This window comes from Balaenoptera musculus, chromosome 2 (assembly GCF_009873245.2).
Source record: "Balaenoptera musculus isolate JJ_BM4_2016_0621 chromosome 2, mBalMus1.pri.v3, whole genome shotgun sequence".
NCBI lineage: Eukaryota > Metazoa > Chordata > Mammalia > Artiodactyla > Balaenopteridae > Balaenoptera > Balaenoptera musculus.
In genome coordinates, this window is record NC_045786.1 from 101,919,724 (window position 1) to 101,933,947 (window position 14,224).

The 14,224-nt window shown below is 43.9% G+C and overlaps 1 protein-coding gene across 1 annotated transcript in view; it reads left to right on the forward strand.

Annotated features, from left to right (window-relative positions):
- LOC118889884 (dehydrogenase/reductase SDR family member 2, mitochondrial-like) overlaps positions 1–14,224 on the forward strand; it is a 64,100-nt gene that overhangs the window by 12,590 nt on the left and 37,286 nt on the right. The window contains 1 exon segment of the mRNA XM_036842032.1: positions 5,657–5,662. Coding sequence (XP_036697927.1) covers positions 5,657–5,662 — 6 coding nt within the window.

The window sequence follows — 14,224 nt, forward strand, 5'->3', positions numbered from 1 at the left end:
TACAGTCAGAAAAGAGAGAGCCCACCTTGATTGTTAGATGATGGGTTAGCCACGCCTGGGGAAGAGCTGCGTGTGCAGCCTCCCTCCCTGTCTCCTGGGTAACGAAGCCTCTGGATGACCCTGCCAACAATAATGAGATGAAAATGAAGAGCCCTGCGGTATAATGAGCGCGATAAAAATAGAGACTTGCTGAGTAAAGGGCCGGCCGCGGTGGAGAAGCGGGAGGAGGAGGAGACAAGCCTGGAGCAGGTGGACCGGGCCTCCCAGCCAGACTTCCTGCTCTGTCGCTATGACTCTAACAGGCCAAGGCTGCTTCGGGCTCTGTAGGTGGGGTGGTAAGGATGTCAGATAGGGATTAAAGAGTGGACCTGAGTGAGCATCCCGAGCAGACTCTATCCTGGTCACTGTGACTCTGAGCTCCACAGGGGATGGACAAGGTGTGGCCAACATGCACGCTGATGGGGGTTGTGAGATTCCTGCCCTTAGCTTGAACCCCTTGCCTGCCAATGAGCATCAATTAGAAAATGCTCTGAGTTAATGTACCAATTTTTTTCAAAACACTGCATCCCTTGTCTGTAGTGTATAGTGTAAGAAGCCTGCTAATTATGCTTGCCTTCCTTCCTTCCTCCCTCCCTCTCCCCTCCCCCTCCCTCCATTCCTCCCTCCTTCCTTCCCTCCTCCCTCCCTCCTTCCATCCCCCTCCCTCCCTTCCTCCCTCCCTCCTCCCTCCCTCTCCCCCTTTCCTTCCTTCCTTCTTCAGTTGGCAGCTTGGAGTATCTGCCAGGAGAGGCAGCTGCTCCTACAGAAGGAGGGCTCTGGGCACTGCAGGGACAGCTGCATGTGACGCCTTCTGGCACCTTGTCCCTCTGCAGTCTTTATTTTTTTAATGGTTTTGTAAAAGAAAAATTAAAATTTATTTTTGATATTCACCCACAAGAAAGATATCCTCCCGTATGTGACAACAGGGATGGGCCTTGAATACATTATGCTAAGTGAGATAAGTCAGGCAGAGACAAGTACTGGTGGCATCACTTATATGTGAAATCTAGAAAAGTGAAACCTGTAAAAAGCAGAGAGTAAAGTGGTGGTGACCAGGGGATGGGGGTGCTGATAAGAGTGATGGTGTTTAAGGGTACAAACTTGAAATGTTTGTACATGTACATGTCACATTCATTCAATTAAAATATTCACAAAACTTATTTTGTAGGTAATACATGCATATAGTACAAAATTCAAAAGGAACAAAAATTATACAGTAAAAGTGAATATCCCTTTCTTCTGCTCCCCAAGCCACCACTTCCTAGAGGCACCACTGTTAGCAGTTTCTGTGCAGGTTTCCGGAGATGTTCTAAGCATGTATAAGTGCATGTCCCCCCGTGTCCCCCACTAACATGCATTTTTGTTTTTACATAAGTGCTAAAAACTGTATCAGTCAGAGCCCTGACAGAAAACAGGTGGCACACGTAACATGAGTCATTTGAGTTGACTTTAATGAATGGACTGCTTACGAAAGTGTGGGCAGGACATAGGAGAAGCCCAGGGAGAATGCAGTAACCAGGGCCAGCAACAGTTGAGTGAGATGGCGCAGTGACCCAGTGTGAGCAACACAGCCAACCGGGGCATCCCAGGGATGAGGCAGGGGCTAAATACCCATTCCATGCTCTCCTCCCTCCCTGCGCCCCAAAGGCTGAACCCAACCTGAGCCGGAGAACAAGAGAGTCTGTGCTCTCAGGCAGAGAGTGAGGCCAGAAGGGGAGGATGGATAAGGAGGGCAAGCTGTGGTATGACACCAGCACGTGCACTCAGCCCCTCCACCTGCACTTAAGAGTCTATCTGTACATCTAGCTTCATTCTTTCTGGTTGCCTAGAGCATTCTACAGTATTCTTGCTCTGGAACACTATACCATATATATATACTATATACAATTATATATACCATATATGATATATAATAATATATACCATGTAAATATAAGTATATACAGTATATGGGAATTCCCTGGTGGCCCAGTGGTTAGGACTTGGCGTTTTCACTGCTGGGGCCTGGGTTCAATCCCTGGTTGGGGAACTAAGATCCCGCAAGCTGCATGGTGAAACCAAAATATATATATAGATGTTGTAAATATAAGTATACATAAATTATATATATATATATATATATATATAAAATCCCTCACTGATGGACTTGAAAATTGTTTCCAATCTTCTGCAAACAATGCTGCAAGGCATATCCTTTTACTTAGTCGTTTCACATGGCACGGATATGTACAGAATAAATTCTAGGGAAGAGATTGTTGGATCAAAGAGCGTATGCTTTTTTTTTTTTTTTAATTTTTAAAATTTTTTATTTTTTTAATGCTATTCTTGTCTGCTTACATTCTTTTTATTTATGTATGTATGTATGTATGTATGGCTGTGTTGGGTCTTCGTTTCTGTGCGAGGGCTTTCTGTAGTTGTGGCAAGCGGGGGCCACTCTTCATCGCGGTGCGCGGGCCTCTCACTATCGCGGCCTCTCGTTGCCAAGCACAGGCTCCAGACGCGCAGGCTCAGTAACTGTGGCTCACAGGCCGAGTTGCTCCGCGGCATGTGGGATCCTCCCAGACCAGGGCTCGAACCCACGTCCCCTGCATTGGCAGGCAGACTCTCAACCACTGCACCACCAGGGAAGCCCGAGCGTATGCTTTTGATAGATACTGCCACATCACCTTGCATAGCCTTTGTACCAATTTACACACATATCAGCAATGTATGTGACTCCTGTGCAGTGTCTGAACATCTGGGTTACAAAGATGTGAATAAAGTTATTAGAGCATCTTTCTGGCAGTGTCTGTACCTTCACAAAATGCAAACTTCTCTCTTTTTTAGGAAATTATGAAAATACACATTTCCCCCTTGTTTTCTGTCATTTCTTTTAGATTTATTCAGCATGGATAAAATTCCTCCACTCCTGAATGGAATTCTGCTCTTTCTCTGGGAAGTCTTGTGTCACTTTAAGTCACAAATAACAGCTTCAATTTAGAAGTTAAAAGTTTCCTGTTTATCTTTCTGTGCATGAACAAACCAACTATATATATATATATGTAAGACACTTAGGAGACAGTTAAGGAAACTATATATGTGTCAGGCACCAGGGGACTCCAGAGAATCACCATTAACCCCACTAGGTGTGACAGCATTGCTGCGGCTGCAAGAAAGCGCCCCTGTTCTCTGCAGAAGCAGTCTCAAGTATCTAGAAATATGGAATCCCAGATGTCTGCAAGCTACCCCAGAACACCTTAGAAAAAAAGATGAAGCAAATATACAAACATTAACAATCATTAAATCTAGGTGATGGACCTTCTTACATGCTGAAACACCCTCATAATAAAAAAAACTTAAATGTCCAACCAAGATAATAATCAACACTTCACACTGCATTCTTAGGTAAGACTTCTCCTCCTCCTTCCCATCTTCCCCTCCTCCTACTCTCCCACCTCCTCTGGCTTCTGTTCCTCTGGCTGTTGCCCCCATCCCACCCCGTCTGGATCCGGTGGTCACCAATACACCAACAATCGGAACCTCTTCACTCTCCACGTGGTATTCTTGGGAAAATCTTAAAATGGCTCCAGCCTGGCTTCCCCTCTGCTGAGTGGCAAACACTTACTGTATGACAAACCCTCAACCCTCCAACAAACCCTGGCAATGCAGGTCCCCCGTCCTGTGGCCACAGGCAGCTTCAGCTTTCTCAGGCCTGAGTTAGGCAGGAGTCTCGGATCCCCCTCCAACTGCAGATACCACACACCAGGCTCTCCAGTGGGCCCTGGAAGCCATCTCTCAATAGGTTTACGTTGGAAGGTAGTTTTCTATCCTTTCCCTGGAGATTGGGGAATGAGAAAGTATCAGCCTTCTCCCAAGAAATCTCATAAATCCTCCCAATATATCTCTTAGACGATACACTTTCCCCTCACCATGATGTTGAATATATCTTAGCATTATTAAACATTTACTTTCCATTACATGCATTTAGAGTTTTGTCCATATTTACATAGTAGGATTTACTACATTAAATTCCATTTGTTTATAACTGTGTTAGAAGAATGTTATTTTATTATCTATTGTTACAGTGGCTTAAATCAGCCAACATTTATTATCTCATACAGTTTCTGAGGGTCAGGAATCTAGGGCTGGCTTAGTTGGTGGCTCAGGATCTCCCATGAGGTTGCAGTAGAGACGTTGGCCAGGTCTGCAGTCATCTGAAGGCTCAACTGGGACTGGTGGGTCCACCTCCAGAGGGCTCACTTATGCGGCTGAGCCTCAGTTTCCCACCAAGCAGCCGTCTCCATAGGGCTACTCAAGACAGACAACTGCCTTTCCCTTGAGTGAGTGATCTGAGGGAGCAAGGGAGAAGCCATGATCTTGGTCTTTTATGGCCAAGCCTTGGAAGTGGCAAGCCATGGCTCCTGCCATATTGAAACTGCAGAAATGTGTCTCGGGGGGTTCCAAGGAGCTCCAGTTCTTTATGTCTCAGCACAGAAAGAATTCAGTGAGAGGCAAAGTGATAGATAAGAAGTGCTTTATTAGAATAGGACGCTTGTGAGGCTTACAGGCGGGCGGGCGAGAGGGTGCTGCATCCAGAATTTGGTGGGCTACAGTTTTATAATCAAAGGAAAAGTGGGGAGATGGAGAAGACCACCTTCTTCCTCATTCTTTTTAAAAAAATTTTTAAAAATATCTTTATTGGAGTATAATTGCTTTATTTATTTATCTATTTATTTTTATTTTTGGCTGCGTTGGGTCTTCGTTGCTGCGCATGGGCTTTCTCTAGCTGTGGAGAGTGGGAGCTACTCTTCACTGTGGTGCGCGGGCTTCTCATTGCGGTGGCTTCTCTTGTTGTGGAGCACGGGCTCTAGAGCGCTGGCTCAGTAGTTGTGGCTCACGGGCTTTGTTTCTCTGTGGCATGTGGGATCTTCCCAGACCAGGTATTGAACCTGTGTCCCCTCCATTGGCAGGCAGATTCTTACTCACTGTGCAACCAGGGAAGTCCCCTCCTTCCTCATTCTTGAGTAGACGTCACACTTCTATCATCAGCTCCTCCTCCACGTTGGGTGGGGGAGTTTTCTTGCTCCTACATGGTCAAACTGGGACTGTCATGGTGCAATGGAAATGAGCAAAAAAGTGGTAACATATATTAAAATATGGTAAATCATCTCAGGTTTCAGTATAATGTCACCCTTTCGTTATATTTTTGTTTTTACTGTGCGCAGAGGAGCATGTCCTAGGAATCATTAACTTACTGACCTCACTGGGCAGGATGTGGGTCTCAGTCGCAATTCTTTTATTGTTTTGGGGCATGTCTTCATGCTTCTGTTGCATGGTTTTGCTGATAAGCAAGCCTGCTTGGTTTTGTGGTTAAGCAAACCTGCTTTCTTGAGTGATCGTTAACTTACAAGGGTCTCCCAGTTTTTTTTCTCTACTTACAATCCCTTAGTGGGATTAACTATTTAATCATCTACTTTTTGTCCCTTTACTCTGTCCCTATCAATATGCTATTGGTCACAGAGTTCAACCATGGCACATATGGAAGGGGACAAGGGTGTGATACCAAGAGGCAGGGTCATTGGGACCATCTTGGAGGTTGCCCACCACACCTATTGATGTCATCCTGCATGTGTCTTAGCTGTCAGTGTAAGTTGTGTCTTGTGGACTCGTGACGTGCAGAGTTGTATTCTGTGGAGGAGAATCCCTCCAAGGTTTTGAGTGTGTCCCTTGGTCACTGGGTACCAGTACTGAGTGGAGTCTGTGTCTCCCAGAGGTCACAGTGATAATAGCACAGGCATTCTCTGCAGTGAGTCTGGGCCAGAGGATAAATCTTCTAGACAGACCCTGCTCTGTGTTCCTAATTTCCCCCCATAGTGTCCAGTGCTCTTTCGTGCCCTTATCCTCAAATCTCTTATAAACAGAAGGTCCTGGGTGGCCTGGCATATCCAGATATTACTGAATCCTAGCAGGGATTAGGCCCAAGCAGGTACTTCTAACCATTCCCCACCAACCCCGAGCACACAAATAAGAAGCTCTGTCTACAGGGATCAAGGTGATAAATGGGGACAAGGTAGCAGTGGAGTTGTGCTCAGGTCCATCTCCCTGTCACAGGGGGAGTGAATCCTAACACAGGGCGGCTTCCATGGAGGGGAAGAAAAGACACCAAAAGCAAAGGTACAGAGGATACACCTTTCCCTCCACAGAGGACCTTTAAGCAATCTGTGAATTTAGTGGTCCTGTCACACCATGGACCTGATTCCCTAGGAGAAGAAAAGGGAGAGAGAAAGGGAAATTTCTTCTTGAATCTGGGGAGACACTGTCTACTTGGCACTTATACTTACTTAAAACAAATAATGTTTGGGTTTGCACATAGTTTCTTGTAATTTTCATTTGTGTAAATTAGGTTTGCTGGAGGTGAAAAAAAATGAGTTTCTGGACCATCAAGGCTGAGAACTAAGTCCTGGCTGAGGTGACCCCTGAGGTATTTAACCCTGAGGGTGGCACTACTGTGTTATAGCCAGTCTTTGTCTTGGTAATCAGCAATAGCGGCAGTTTGCTGAAGGCTTACCATGTCCAGGCACTGTCATCTAATTTAGCCTTCCCCCAAACTCAGAGAGGTGGCATCACCGTCTTTATTCCATGGGTGAAGAAACAGGCTTGGAGAGGATAAACAACTTGCTAAGTTATTCCTAAAACTCGGGAGGAAGCTTACACCCAGACGAGACAAAGCTCACATCCTAACTGCTGTGATAAATTGTCTCCCATGCTGCTGGAGATGGATTTTTACTAGTGCTTGTCATTTTCTTTACAGACCATTATCAATTGTCCATCCTCAGCAATGCTTTTCATGTTGCTACACTCTCTGATCAGAAAAGAAAGCACGATCTGAACTGACTCACACACTTTTCAGGTCATTGGCCTTTCCTGCCCTGCCCTCCACTAACAATGGGCTTATCCCTGTTAACCTGTTGCTGCAGATTCTGGTGATGGTGTGGTTTCCACGCGGATCATTCCCATGGAGGTCATGGTTGAAGCCAAAAGGGTAGATGAGCTTTCTGTTTTCGACCTTTCTGAGGCACTTCATTTAAGGCTTGTCTCTTTAAACAGCATTGAGCTGGATTTAAAAAACAAAAAGCTGATCTGAGACACCCCATTTTTAAATAGGTGAGTTTAGTTTGATTGCATTTTTTGCAATATCTGATGTATTTAGACGTTTTTTCTTTACCAGCCTTTTCTCCCCTGTTTCTCTTTTTCTTTTCTCCATTCTTGCCTTTTGTTGGATTAATGAAGTTTTCTTGTCTCTTTCACTGATCAGAAGTAGTGACTTCTATTTATACATCCATTTTTGCGGTTAGGTAAAACTTTAAAAATGTGCATACCTAACTATATTTTTCTATAAAAGTCAAAAGTTAATAAAAATGATGATCCTTCTCCTCCACTAAAGATGTAACATGACTTAATTTCCCTCTGCAATCTTTCCTCTTAAATTCTACATTATAGTTGTCTAGTATTTAAATTCTTGTATGCTTTTAACCTCTCAATAGTTACGATTTACCATCAGTCAAAGATTAGATTTGCCAATGTGTTTTATTGCTCTTTTGGCCCATTACTGCCTCTTGCGTTCTATTCTTCCATTCTGGTTCATTTTCTTTTTTGCTGAGGTAATACTTTTGAAGTTCTTTCAAGTTGTTCTTCCTCTCTGATGCCCTGTAATTGCACTCTGATGTCTCCAGCAGAGGTGAGCATTCGTCTTTAATCATGTTGCTTGATATTTGGTGTATTCCTTCAATTCTGGAAAGTCTCAGCCATATTTCTCAACAGGACAATGTCATAGAAGTCTCTGGAGGTGGGGATAACATTACATAGGATGGTCATGAAAGGGTCTCTGTGGAAGGGATGTGGGAGCCAATATGTAAATGACGAGGAAGAGCCGTCCTGGTGAGAGTAGTGTTCGAGGTGGAATGAAGGGATAATGCAAGTGCTTCGTGGGATTCAGGAATCCAAGGAAGGCCCTTGAGACAAGGATGGAGTGATTGGTGGTCGGTGGCTGGAGATTAGATTAGATTAGATTAGATCAGAGAGGGAGGTAGGAGCCAGCTGGGTAAGTGTTCTTGGGCTCTTCAGAGGAGTCTGAGTTGACAGATGAAAGAGTTCCATGTGAGCTTTTGTGGCAGAGACACCCAGTTGTTCACCAAAATCCACTGATTCTTTCTTTCTTAGGCTCCCGGCAATATTATCTGCCGTGCAGTTGGGTGTGGCCATGTGACTGAGTTCTAAATGAAGGAATGGGAGCAGAAGTGACATCTGCTATTTCCAGTCCTGGCCCGTAAAACACTCCAACAAGTTCTCCTCCTTGCTCCTTTTCCCCTGTCTGGTTGACTGAGATGGAAACAACCACAACAATGGTGAAATCGCCGTGTTGAAGATGACAAGAGTTGCCATTAGTCTGGGTACCCGAGTGACTTTATGGAGCAGAACTCCCACCCCCGTTCTCAACCCAGCCTTTCTGACCTGGAACTGCCCTGGAGTGACACATGTGAAAGAAATCAACACCCTGTTCTCCAAACCATGGAAGGCTGGTTATTGCAGCACAGCCCAACTAATGCTGCCAGGAGGACTTCGGCAATGATACCTGAAGTCCCGTGGGTCACAGGGGAGAGGATGGAACGTTCAGGGTAATATGAAATTATACAGATTAATAATGTCAGAGATGGAATGGCTTGCTGAGGGACTTTGACTCCAAGCTCACCTTTTAACAGATGAAATAGTCATGGCGCAGAGGAATTAGCTGCTCTTCCCAAAGACGCTCAATGGGAAAGGCCAGATTATAAACCAGAACTCCCGATTCCTAGTCCAGGGTTCTTTCCTTGAGATTGCAAGAAGAGAGGTGGGAGACTTGGAGGAGAGGGGTGAGTGAAATTAGGTTCACTGGCCACCTGAGGGCTAAGCTTTTCACGGGTGCCTTTAGGACACCTCAGCAAGAAACTTAATTAGCTGCCCCTTTAATTCTTTGGACAAGTTTGTTCTCCCTTCCTGTGTCTGAGGATACTCAAATCCTGGCAATGATGCTTTGGGCTCAGTATCAGTTTAGAGTCTCAGCAGGAAATGGGTAATAACTCAAACTGGGTAATTGTAAACAGTCTTTTTATTAAACACCCCTCAAAGGTTTAAGGGGTTTAGGAAACCAACTAGGATGGTGCAGTGCCCTTGGGCCTGCAGTGATGCTAAGGGATATATTTGTTGGTGTTGTAAAAAGTTATCACAAATCTAGTGTCTTAAAACAATACGAATGTATTATCTCACATTTTTAAGGGGTCAGAAGTGTGAAGTGGATCTCACTGGGCTAAAATCAAGGTGTTAACAGGGCTGGGAAGTTCTAAGGAAGAATGGTTTCCTTGACTTTTGCACATTCTTTGGCTCCCAGCCCCCTTCCACCTTCAAAGCCAGCAATGGCTGGCTTTCCAATGATGTCATTTCCCCACTTCTGACTCTTCTGCTTCTCTCCTCCACTTTTAAAGCATCCTTGTGATGACACTGGGCCAACCTGGATAATCCAGGGTAACCTCCTTATTTTAAAGCCAAATGATCAGCAACCTTAGTTCCATCTGCAACCTTAATCCTCCCCTTGCCATATAAACTAATATTCTCACAGGTTCTGGGAATTAGGAGATGGACATCCTTGGGTGCCATTATTCTGCCTATTATAAAGGGGCAAGGGCAGGGAGCAGCTACTGGAACCCAGAGGAGGTAGCTGTATGGAAAGAAAGGGTCACCTAACAGGAATGTGACCTTTCTGAGAATGGGCCCCCCCAAATCAGAAGTGGTAGATATCATCTGGCCACTTTTCTACCTGGCCACAGTGGACCAGGAAGCAAAGGAAGGACTTATTGTGCTGGTTGGGTGATCAATCCTGATTGGCATGAGGAACTAGGATTGCTTCTATGCAAGGGAGCAGCAAAGAGAATTTCCAGAACTCAGGGTGTTGATTTGGGTGTCTCTTAGTACTCCTATCTCCTATAATAACACAGGAATTACAGCAACTACATTACCATGGGAATAATCATGGGAATCACAGCAACTACAACCCACCAAGGGCAGGAAGAAAAGGAGCCTGAAGGTCTGGGTTACACTACCTGGCAATCAATCTGGACCAGCCTAAATGTGGTCAGGAGATAAGGGACATTTAGAATGGGTGGTGGAGGAGAGAGATGATGATTATCAGTTATAACCTGGGACCAGGTGCAACAGCAAAAACTCCTGTTTCTGACTCTTGTATCTGAATTCTTCCAGGGGATTGCAACTGGCCACCACCTTAAGGGACTCTGTGACTGATTGGACCCCATGCCTCCTGCTTGGGGAAGGAGTGAGAGCATCTTGTACTCACAAGAAATAGAGTCCCTACAATGTACTATGGGAGTCAATACAATGGGAATGAGTGACTCTGAGTGGTGCAAGGGCTGGGTTATATTTGATTCAAATCTATGTTCACCCTCAGATTTCCTCGGTACCGACAGCCTCCTGGCCTCTGCTGACACTACCAGGGGCTGACCATCACTTTCTCTGGGAACAGTAAGTCCTTCACCTTGACTGCCACCAGACAGTCAGGCTGAACATCCATGAACACAGAGTTTCTGGCTCCTCCCACGACATCCTGACTTGGATGAAACCTCACACTGACTCTCACTGCAGAAAGAGCCACCTGACAACCCCAGGGGGCGTTGGGGAGTTAACTTCCTGTGGACGGGAATTTCACTATTAACTTCCTGTGGACTGAAATTTCACTATTAACTCCCTGTGGACTGAAATTTCACTATTAACTTCCTGTGGGACTAAATTTCACTATTAACTTCCTGTGGACTGAAATTTCACTATTAACTCCCTGTGGACTGAAATTTCACTATTAACTTCCTGTGGACTGAAATTTCACTAATCAAAAGCAAGAGATGAGAGGGAGATTGGCAGATAAATTCCCCTTCCTCCCCCTCCCATGGCTATCATGTCTCTTTGCAGCCTGTTGGGAGAAGAACCATATGCCAGCCAGACAGGCTTGCTGAGTAACCTTCTGTGATCTTTGAGGCTTAGCATAAAGTGTCAGCCAGAAGGACAACGCACCATTTCACACGTGCTCACATTTCCTTGCTTCACCTCTCCTTTTCTCAGCCTTGCTGCCCTCTGTGCGCACGTCCCAAATGTAATGGTTAATTTTATGCTTCAACCTGCCTGGACCATGGTGCTCAGTCATGTGATTAAACATTATTCTGTGACGAGATAAATTTATATATTTGTGAGGGCATTTGGGGGATGAAATAAACATGTAAATCAGTGGACTTTGAGGAAAGCAGACTCTCCCCCATAATGTGGGTGGGCCTCATCCAATCAACTGAAGGTCTGTATAGAACAAAGGGCTGACCTCTCTTGAGCAGGAGAGGTTTCTGCAGCAGACAGCCTTTGGAGTGAAATGCAGCATCAACCCTACCCTGGGCCTCCAGCCTGCTCGCCCACCCTGCAGATTTTGGACTTGTCAGCTCATAATTGCAATCGCCAATTCCTTAAAATAAATCACTTTTTATATAAATCCCCATCCTATCAGTTCTGTTTCTCTGGAGAACCTTGACTAATACCCCATATAAGGCTTGAACTCTTTCCTCCTTGCTTTAGCCTCTGTTTTAGAGGGAATTAGGTCAAAATAAGGTCCCTGATTTTCATGCACCTGAAGCCTCATTTCCATCCCCATGTGGATATTAAAGCCCCAACCCTGGACCCTAAGGGTCTATCTCCAGGTCCAACACTCCACTGATGGCCCTAGTTTCACCTTCTTTACCTGATGGCTTTGGTTTCCCTATTTGTTTCTGGGACTTGAAAATTTCCTATTATTTATTAATTCCTATTATTTTACCATAAAATTGCTTTTTATTAATTTCCTTCCTCAACTACATATTTCTAATATTATTATCTGTTATGCAGTATCTCTCTGTATTTGTTAGCAGGAGGGCCACCCTGGCTCTGATTGGAATTCCTCATGTAATTTGCATTTGTCTTTTACACATGTATAACAATATAGACAACACAAGTTGTTTAACAATAACAAACTCTTCATATATGTGTGTATGTGTATGTGAGGCTCATAATTTCTATCATATGGGGATTTCATTTTCCTGACCATTATACTAGTGTTAGATATTTAGATTGACTTTCATTTTTACTATTATCAATCATTTTATGGTGAATGTATTTATGGACTAAGCTCTTTTAAGTATTTAGTATTATGCCTCTAGTATAGATTCCAAAAAGTAGAATCACTGCATCAAAGAATATAAACATTTAAAAATCCAAATCGCTCTCATCAATTATGCCTTCATGCAACTTCACTCTAGACATCTTGATTGAAGTTTACATGCACTTGTCTCTTCTGACTTTGATCTGTTCCCTAAAGTGAATTCTTTAGCTAGCTACTCTCATCCATTAAAGATTTCTTTTTACTGGTTTAAGTCTCAGAGGGCAGGCATCTACAAGTTTCATCTTTCTGGGTCTAAGGACACAGTCATGTTAATGAACAAATATCTCACATATTCTTCCATAGCTATTGCTTTGGATTATATCTTTTTTTTTTTTTTAATAAAAATGTTTATTTATTTGGCTGCACCGGGTCTTAGTTGTGGCATGCGGGATCTTCGTTGCCACATGCAGGATCTTTAGTTGAGGCATGCAAACTTTTGGTTGCGGCATGTGGGATCTAGTTCCCTGACCAGGGATCAAACCGGGGCCCCCTGCATTGGGAACATGGAGCCTTAGCCACGGAACCACCAGTGAAGTCCCCTGGATTATATCTTAATGCCATGATAGGTGTATGGACATTTACTTCAGTTTACAAGAAAACCAAAATTGTAGCAGAGAGGTTAGGAGGCTGGGGTTGGACACACCTGGATACAAATTATAGCTCCACTGCTTACTTGCTTTGTCACTTTGACAAATTATTTATACTCACTGATCTTTAGATTTTCCATCTGTCATAAAAATAATACCTAACTCAAAAGTCTGCCGTGAGAATTAAATGAGATAATGAACCCAGAGCCTTGGATATACAGAAAATAACGCATATAACAAGTCCTCACATATGTAGCTGTCGTTAATAAGCAGACATCAGGTTCCGCTGGCCCCTCCCTATGGCCCCCATAACCTGATGGTATATCCAAATCCCATTAGGGTACATTTTGTCGTGCCCTCTTTTTTGCTTCTAACAGCACTTTATAGGTTAGCTAAGTGTAACATAATTACCTGTTTTATTCTATTTTCATTTTAGTCTTTTAAAAATTGTTTAGTTTTAAAAAAATTAAAATATTATAGATACTGCTAAGTCCTTTAAAAAATTTTTAAAATTGTTGCTCAATGCACATAACATAAAATTTACCATCTTAATCATTTTGAGAGTACAGTTCATTGGTATTAAGTACATTCATAATATGCAGCCATTACCATCATTCATCCTCATAGCTCTTTTCATCTTGTAAACTGAACCTCTGGGCTTCCCTGGTGGCGCAGCGGTTGAGAATCTGCCTGCCAATGCAGGGGACATGGGTTCGAGCCCTGGTCTGGGAAGATCCCACATGCCGCAGAGCAGCTAGGCCTGTGAGCCACAATTACTGAGCCTGCGCGTCTGGAGCCTGTGCTCCGCAACAAGAGAGGCCACGACGGTGAGAGGCCCGCGCACCGTGATGAAGAGTGGCCCCCGCTTGCCGCAACTAGAGAAAGCCCTTGCGCAGAAACGAAGACCCAACACAGCCAAAAATAAATATAATAAATAAAAATTAAAAAAAAAAAAAAAAAAGCTTTAAAAAAAAAAAAAAACTGAACCTCTATATCTATTAAACAACAACTCTCCATTTCTTCCCTCCCCCAGCCCCTGACAACCACCCTTCTACTTCCTGCCTCTATGAATTTGACTCCTCTAAGAGCCTCATATAAGTGGAATCTACGTATTTGTCATTTTGTGATTGGCTTATTTCACTTAGCATAATTTTCTCAAGGTTCATCCATATTGTCACATATGTCAGAATTTCCTTCCTTTTTCAGGCTGAATAATATTCCATTGTATGTATAGACCACATTTTGCCTATCTGTTCACACTAAATCCCCTTTGGTAACATTCCCACTCTCTAATCCCTCTCCCTCACACCCAAGTTATCCAAACTCAAGAATTTAGTATTTT